The sequence below is a fragment of the Ciconia boyciana genome, chromosome 2 (genome assembly GCF_034638445.1).
Source record: "Ciconia boyciana chromosome 2, ASM3463844v1, whole genome shotgun sequence".
In the NCBI taxonomy this organism is placed as follows: Eukaryota; Metazoa; Chordata; class Aves; order Ciconiiformes; family Ciconiidae; genus Ciconia; species Ciconia boyciana.
The window spans coordinates 118,689,571-118,697,727 of record NC_132935.1 but is presented as its reverse complement, the minus strand read 5'-3'; the positions used below and the strand labels follow the sequence as shown (position 1 = coordinate 118,697,727).

Here is an 8,157-nt window from a genome sequence, read left to right as displayed (position 1 = left end):
CAAGAATGTAGCACAGGAAGTAGGGTTTAAGCAAAGCCACTGAACCAATGAATAGTATGCACACACAATCTAGGCACTAGTCTTTTCAAAGGTTCTTTCACTTGAGGAAATTTTTGCTCATAGTTGTGCTCTTCACACTCATCTCTGAAACACATGGTCAGGTTTAGCACACCACAGGTGAAGGTCAAGGGTCTGATAATTCACACGAGGAAAGAGGCAGCTTACAGACTTAAATTACTAAATCTCATCTTTTACAAATAAGGACTGCTACCACCATTTGGGAAGTGATGGTTTCATTGTTCATAGTTGCATTAAGTAGATGTAGGCTCTGAACAGACAATTCAATGAATTTATTTATGCAACACCTTAGTCCAGTGTATCAGCTAAAAGAATCAGCTAGAACAGCCCAATATAACGATGCACAGCAAGGCTGTGAATTTGAAACAGGAGTTCCTACATCCAATTGCAGCTTGTGGTTAGCCCTAGATATCACTAAGGCAGCAATCTTGATTTGGAGATCTGAAAGACACAGACTTCACAATATTCCAACAAAAAGAAGCCACAACAAAGCTAATCTATTTAAACTTCAAATGTGTTACTTCTTATTCCCTCTGCTTTTAATTTTGCCCTTCAAAGGTCAAAACACAAGCAGCTCCACTAGAGCATAAAAACCAAGCCACCTATCAACTGTAAGGTTCCTCCTATCAGAAAGGACTTTTAAATGAGGAGGAAGAAAACAAAGGTTTTTCTTATTTATTCCAAGCACAATGACTATGGAGAAATGACTCAAACTTAGGTAGTAAAAGTTAATGGAATGCCATCTGAAATGAAGACTGACTCAGTAACACATGAGACTTGCTAATCATTTGTTAATCTCCAATTCAAAAACCCACTAGAAGTACTCAGGTAATACCAGTGAAATAGGAGAAGACACTGCTTGTTTTTCCTCTTGGGCAGGAGAACAAGCTTTAAATGAGAACGTCAGTTTTTCTGGCATTTGATAAAATGAAAATCACTAAGTGCTATGTAGGCCCAAAGGATTAATTACTTTAGCATCTATGAATCAGGACTAGGTAAACTTGCACTACAATGACTTTATTCTGCTAATGTGCAAGACTTGCATAAGATTTATTCTTTGGATTTTCATTCTGCGTGCTGGTATTTCATGCTTTGCAGCAGGCTTTACCTCCTCCTCCTGAACACATTATACCTTAACAGTATACAATCTTCTGGAACATCCTTTTTCTGGAACAGTTAAGATCTGTAACACCAGGCAGAATTTGTGGAGATTGAGAGACTGGACACTGGATTCTTACAGGTGGAATTGTCTAGACCAGACAGAGAAAGAAACTGTCATACGAATGCTCTATAATGCTCCCCTAATTGTTGTTAGTGCCATAAAGGTTCATATCTGAATTCAGAAATCTTAAAAAAAAAAGGTTCAAGTGAGTTAAAATCGAGCATTTCTGTTTAGAAAGGCAAGTCAACAGGAAACAAAGTACAGGCACAGGTGATATTAATAATAGTTTTGCCTATTCTTGATATTTACATAGGTAGTCATCAGTTCTTTTGTTCTGAATAAGTTATTAATAAGTCTTAGCAGTAAAGAAATGTCTCTTTCTTCCTTTCCAGAGAATATATGATATTACAATAAGTTTTTTTAACTTGTACCACTATTCTTATGGTTTCCCAGCTCAGCATGTTTTGAATTGTTTCAGAGAAAATTTTCATGTCTATCTCACAAGGAAGATAAGATCTGCGCGTTTCACCAAATGAAGTAATTTCATTCTGTAAAGAGACATGTCTTAGAAGCAGAATACCAAATGCCTACAGCTAACTAAAACTAGATGAAAAGCATGGTAGAACAAACCTATTATAACTTCAGATCCTAGTGAAAGAATTGTCTGCTAGAAAAGTAGACTAAATCAGCTTTCTGTAGCAACACCCAAACCCCATTACGAAACCCTCCATATTAACCGTTAGTCACAGCAAAACTTTTCACACCAGGAAAAAAAAATATGGTTAGTGTAGAGCCTGTTACCTTCCTTACTTCTGCAGCTAACGCTACCAGCTAACTAAAGCACTCTGCTTGCCAACATTAAATGCAGAGTCATGGCAGAAGCCAACTCAATGTCCTTCCCCTTCACTCAGTGACAGAAGAGAGAAAATCCCATGCACTTCCTTCAAATGTTTTGGGAGCACTACATAAGACCTAGATGTTTAACATGTTCTCAGTAATAGCAGCCTTAAGGAGTTCAGCTTATTTTAGTCCTACTATGCTTAACACTAATATTTCAGTCACTGCAGTAAATTTTAGAGAAGATCCAGTTACTCAGCAAACAATTTATGTCTTATCGTGCTGCTACTAAGATACACCTACACAAAACACTTTAAAGCTCTAGTCTTACAGCTACAGCATAAGATCACATCAAGCTAATCTACTGATTAATTAGCTAATACGTCACCATGTTGATTTTCCAGTTTATTCAATGAGCAGTGAGCTACACTTGCCACAGAACATTTTAGCCTTTCTTTAGTAAGGTTGCTGTGCTAGTTTAAAACTTAAGCTAAAGCATTTCAGATATCCCAGAAAATATATGAATAAACTTTTATTTCTAAGCAACAACACACACTACTTTAATACAACCCACACATTTAAGTCAGGTGGAGAGTAGTAAACTGAACAATCATCGCTAAAACATTTCCATTGGAAATGTGTTAAAGTTCAAAGTGTCTTCATTACCACCTTACTGAAGTTTTCTTATGTGTTTCTAGTCTACACACCACATGTTTCACGCAGTCATGCAAATCTGAATCAAATTTTAAACGTTCAGGTAACAGGGAAGTCCATTCACTGCAAAGATTCATTTTTCACAGAAGAGCCAGGCTAGGTAAGACCAAATACTGCAGGGTTCTTCATGAGAGTACAGGTATTTTAGAAACCATGAACTTTCAGTTGTTCTTCCTTGACAATGCCAATCTAAAGGAGAAAAGCAACATATTTCAGTAAAGCTTACATGTTTAGGATATTACAGTGATATCAAGTTACCACAATCTTATACTTTGATTGAAGAAACTACAATACAGTATATACTCAATAAAGCAGTTTTCTAGTTTACAGAATGTTTCTGGGCCAAGCAGAAGCACTGACTACACAAAAAAGAAAATCTTATCAGGCATCTGACTTGTTCTGTAGTCCTAGCACTTATTCTTTGACAGTGTAACATCTCTACATCGTGATTTGCATCAGTAAGCTAGTGGTGAAACACTCTTTCCTCTATAGCGTTTTTAGTCTCAAAATTATGGTTTGCATCAAACACTTGATTTTACAAATTAAAAACTCAAGTTGCACTGCCAGAGAACAAGTGGTGTGTTATAGCAGGGTAAATGTGTTCTACAGTGCTTTGATCCTTACCACAGTTTTACTCTTGTTCTGCAAGTGTCATTTTACTTTTTGGCTGAAAATACAAAGGAACTACAGTGGACATCTTTAGCTGGTTAATTAAAATCAGTGCCACCTGTCATTCTATTGGTTCCAGAAAGGTTTAGATATTTATCTGCAGTCCCTCACCTCCAAGAGGAATTGGCAAATGTTCTTCCTCTGGTCACCTTGAAGCTGGATAACTTCACCGTATTCAGGATGTTCAATCACAGTACCATTACAAGCAAATTTCTAGAGAGAAACATTCATATTGTAAGGCATCTGATGTACATTATGATTTTGCTTAGTAAGTCTTTTCAGCAGAATTTTGTCACAGAAGCTGCTTGCTAAATTCTGATGCCAAGCAAGGCAAAGGCTAGATCTATTTTACACTGGCTTTGAGAGCAAAAGGAATAGATCTGCTGATGCATACAGACACAAACTAAGCTGCTGATGGTAAATTCAGGCAAAGACAGGATTAGCTACTATGCAGAAGGAACTGGCCAACACTCATTACAAGAATGGAAAACACAGGCATAAGATACAGCCTTTCAACTCCACACTATTTTAAAATAAGTATTTTCATCCTGGCAAAACTCAAGATCTCTATTTCAACAGCAACCCAGCTATGACCGAAGCAGGAACGCAAAAACAGTTCTACTTTAAATGGATTTTATTCTTCACATCAACAAAGCCAGGTATCTGTGAAATTTTAATGAAACATTCAGAATATATTTTATTTACTTCTTTATAGGAAAGAAACGTTTAACTTTTTAGCAAAAATCAGTGTCACTAGAGTGTGGAGTATTGAGAAAGACCGGGAAAGGGATCAACCTGAATATGAGAGTGATGTGCACTGGCAAGAATGAAATAAAACAAATGTTCTGTTACTTAGTATTAAAAGCTATCATACTCCTTTACATAATATCTTTATTATTAAATCAAATCAGCAACTTCACCTTTTTGAAAGCTTTCACAAGTTTCTTCTTGTCATAATCATCTGCAATTCCCTGAACAGTTGTTAGTGTCTTTCTTCCGTTTCGTTGCTGGATCCTTATATGAATGTAATCCTCAGTCCCCGCCGGGAGTAAGTCGTCACCCTTTGTTGCATCAGCAAAGGGGTCTGCAGGAGGAAAAAGATTCATGTAATTCCCACAAAGGAAAACACCCGAGCTCAAAAACTAACAGGTAAGTTTCTCACTTCACAAAGAGCTTTATTTAGGGCATAATCTTGCTGTTTTCTCCCTGTTTACAAATACACTGTTAAAATCAGAGTACTTTTTGCTACAGCTGTATTAAGTCTCACTAGCCTACTAACTCAGCATAGCGCTCTCAACTATCACGCATCTCATTTCTTCAATGTCTTCCTGGATATAAACAATTTTCAGCTACAGTATCAATTTACTTCGCTGTTTCTTGCAAACTGTAAATCCTGAAGCTCTGAACCTGAAAACAGGGTTCCGAGAGAACATGAAGCACACAGAAGTTTTAGACAGCCACATGCATTTTAAGTGAAACACAGAAGTCATATCTTTTATCACATCAACTGGTAAGTACAGAAAAATCAAAAAGCTCTTGTACACACACTCCTTTACAGGTCCAGATCAGAAGTCTTATACCATGACAACTACCACACTACCAGCATTTTAAGGCATGGATGTAATTCTTGACTACTAATGTAAACAAAACATGGCAACAGACACTAACAGATATCAGAGGCTGTCTGTAAACCAGGACCCCTCTGCCAATCAGTAGCTTTAGGCAAGAATTCTAACAAAATTAATTTAGGCTTTGACTACAGAAAGGTCAGTTCTCAAATTCTTCCAAGCTTAAATTTATCTAGCACAGGTGAAATAGGAAAGCATTTACGAAGAAGAAGGGTTTCCAGGTTATACTTCTTATTCTCTGTTCCTCACAAAAACATATTTAACACTCACTCTGTCAAGAAAGTTGATAGCCCTACAAGTTTCCTAATCAGTAGCTCCAAATAAATCTTGAAGCATGAAGTACTTTAAGTTTTTGGGGGTTTTTTAAACAAATCACAAGTAATTTTTGGATACTAATCAGAATCACATTGAAGACTCCGATCTTCAGAAAGTGTAGGTTCAACAGCCATGCAAGCTACAATTTCCCAAACTTCCATCCAAAACTCAAACCTAAAAACCAATCAAGTTTTGCAATCCACTTGAAACAAATGCCCCAAAAGAGTAAAAGTTCAGCAGAAATAGGAGAGAAGTAGTTCAGCTGCAGACAGACTGACCCTTGTAGAAACAAGAATGACAAGAGCATTAAAGGCACTGAAAGCATCATGAGGATGCAAGCACCACAGGAAAGAAGTAGAGCACTGGGAAGCTTGACTGGCTTAATTTCTACTAAGGCATTTGTTAAAATATGCTGAATTTCACTGTGCCCCACAGCTTGTGGGGCAAACACTCAGAAAATTTCAGTCAAAGAAAAGCTGAAAGAAAAAGGGGACTTCGGCATGAAGATAACTTGGCAGAGTTTAGGATTCTAGGCTGGAGATAAGCCAGTGCTGTAGGTGTTAACACTGGATTACTTCAAACAAATCCTTTGGGCAGCACCTTCCTAAGCACAGGATCAGCTCCCAAATCATGATTAAGATAACCTTCTCATATGGCTTATATGTACAGAAGATTAGAAACAAAACTGAGACCAAAAGTCTGACATTATTGCATAAAGTGTTGCTCACTTCTGTTACCTATACATAATGAAGGTGGAGAACCGTGGCACAGGATAGTAAACTCCCCTGCTAATACAAGAGAAATGACTTACCGTCTGTATAGATCAATCTATAGAAACAATACCCTACGCAGGGCATGTATCAGGTTTTGGGACATTGGTAAGGATAAGATGAGGCAGCAAATCAACAAGCAATTGGAACTGAGGAGACGACTCCCTTCCTTAGCAGAGGATACGAACCCTAGACTCCCTCTGCCCACAAAGATTACAACTTTGGGACTGCAGAGTTGACAGAAAGACCCAGTTTGGGGTGCTATCAGACATTCAGGCAAACAGCGCAGTATGGGGTATCAGAGCAGAGTACATGGCAGCATCTCCTACGGGAGCGGAAAGGGAGCAACCAGAGAGGGAGATGAGCCTCCTACCCGATGTCTCTCCGCTGCACACACAGGGCACGTCCCGAGGCCGGCGCCACGAGTGGACAAGGACGAGCAGTCAGAGCTGCCTTTACAGAGTAACGCGGGTAGCGCTGGGGATGGCAACACCCGCTCAGCAACCGCTTCAATGTCACCGCGGCGGGGTAGGGGCACCGAGGCACCGGGGGCCCTCGGGAAAGCGGGGGCAGGACGATGCCGGCGGACGGGGCGGCAGCACGGACAGCGGGCCGAGGACGGGATGGCCGGGGCAGCCACGGCCCGGGGGTGGGTTTGCCGAGGGGGTGGCTGTGGGGCTCCCTGCGGCACAAGGCGGTGGCGGGGTGCCGGCCGCCGGCGGCTCTTACCGAAGGACTGGAGGTTCTGGATAGATGACATGCGACTCTGCGGCGAGAGGCTGGCGCAGCGGGGAAAAGGCCGCGGCTGGGTCCGCTCGGGTCACGTCTCCGGCTCCGCAGTGCCAACGGGGGCGGGGAGCGGGGAGGGGAGGGAACGGGGAGGGAGGGAAGGAAGCGAGGGGAGGGATAACAAAAGCAGAGGGAGGGGGGCGAATCTGCGACGGAGGGATGGGGGGGAGAGAGAGAAAAGAGTAGAGGAGAAAGCGCAAAGGGAAATAAAAAGTGGTGGGAGCCCCCCGCCCCTCACCCACGGCACCCCCGGCACACCGTCCCACACTACCGCTAACGGGCAGCGGCCGCCGTTTTTCCTCATAAAATGGCGGTTCGCCCGAGCCGCGCCAGGCACGTGATGGCCACGCCCTCCCCCGTGCTGCCTCACGGGAAGGAGAGTCCCCCGCGCCCGGCGGCCATAGAGCGCGGAGCGGCGCTCCGGGCCGAGGAACTACAGTGCCCAGAGTGCACCGCGCTGCGCCCGCCGGGTGCCGCGTCGAGGCGGCTGGGGAAGCAGGTGGCGGGGCGTGCGCCCTGCTTCGGGGTGCGGGTGTGTGTTCGCGCTTCCCAGCCTTCCCCGAGGGGCAACAGGCAGCTGGAAATCACCAGCTCAGGAGCCCGGTTCCCCACAGGAGGGGCCCCAGAAGCAGTGCTGGCAGGTTGATGAAGCCCCTTGTTCTCCAGGCTGCCCACCTGGCGTGGCTGCCAGCCCCAGCCCTCAAGGACAGCACAGGCCCCAGCGGGGTGACACCTCGCCTGCATGCATGCCTTTGGTTTGGGTGGTGCCATTTCCTGGTGTCCCTGTGTGTTCCCAAGCTAATTGGAATTCCAAGATAACTCCCAAGAAATTGGGAGAGTGCTTCCCCCATCCCCACTCAAACATGTTGGAAAAACCCCCTCCCTCAGGCCTACCTCGCTGGACAAAATGCTGCTCAACGCGCACGAATACTTTGGGGGAGACAGCACCCCACAAAACGCCCGTGTCCCCCCCTTTGTGTGCAGGTTCGCGTGCTCACCCTTCCTTTCAGGTGGGTGCTGCCAGTGAGGCGGAGCTGCTGCGTTCCCCACGCCCCGGGTACCGCCATGGCTGGCTGGCCGTGTGGCCCCACAGGACTCCCCGTTCGACAGCTGCCCGCTGACTGACTGCTACCCATTTATGTGCAGGGAGGACATACGTGGTGTTGGGGCTGCAATGGTAAAGGTTTGCCTTTAA

The 8,157-nt window shown here is 43.5% G+C and overlaps 1 protein-coding gene across 2 annotated transcripts; it reads right to left on the bottom strand.

Annotated features, from left to right (window-relative positions):
• Positions 1 to 335: 335 nt before the first annotated feature.
• On the bottom strand, positions 336 to 7,276 carry EIF1B (eukaryotic translation initiation factor 1B). 2 transcript variants are annotated; one of them, XR_012041130.1, is made up of 5 exons: positions 6,903 to 7,276; positions 4,381 to 4,544; positions 3,572 to 3,673; positions 2,785 to 2,980; positions 336 to 1,328 (listed from the first exon to the last, which is right to left on the bottom strand). XR_012041130.1 is itself a non-coding variant. In XM_072853749.1 (4 exons), exons 1-4 carry the CDS (start codon positions 6,931 to 6,933, stop codon positions 2,936 to 2,938), a joined length of 342 nt encoding a protein of 113 aa, XP_072709850.1. In that variant the 5' UTR covers positions 6,934 to 7,276; the 3' UTR covers positions 2,595 to 2,935. The 2 variants fall into 2 exon arrangements, 1 of the variants encoding a protein (XP_072709850.1); XM_072853749.1 differs by lacking the exon at positions 336 to 1,328 and having other exon boundaries at positions 2,595 to 2,980.
• Positions 7,277 to 8,157: the final 881 nt, after the last annotated feature.

Coding starts and splice junctions, on each gene's coding strand:
- EIF1B (XM_072853749.1), bottom strand. CDS start 6,933: ATGTCATCTATCCAGAACCTCCAGTCCTTCG. Junction 3,674..4,380: donor TTGTGAAAGCTTTCAAAAAG/GTGAAGTTGCTG, acceptor GTTTCTCTCTAG/AAATTTGCTTGTAATGGTAC. Junction 2,981..3,571: donor TTTGCCAATTCCTCTTGGAG/GTGAGGGACTGC, acceptor TTTCTCCTTTAG/ATTGGCATTGTCAAGGAAGA.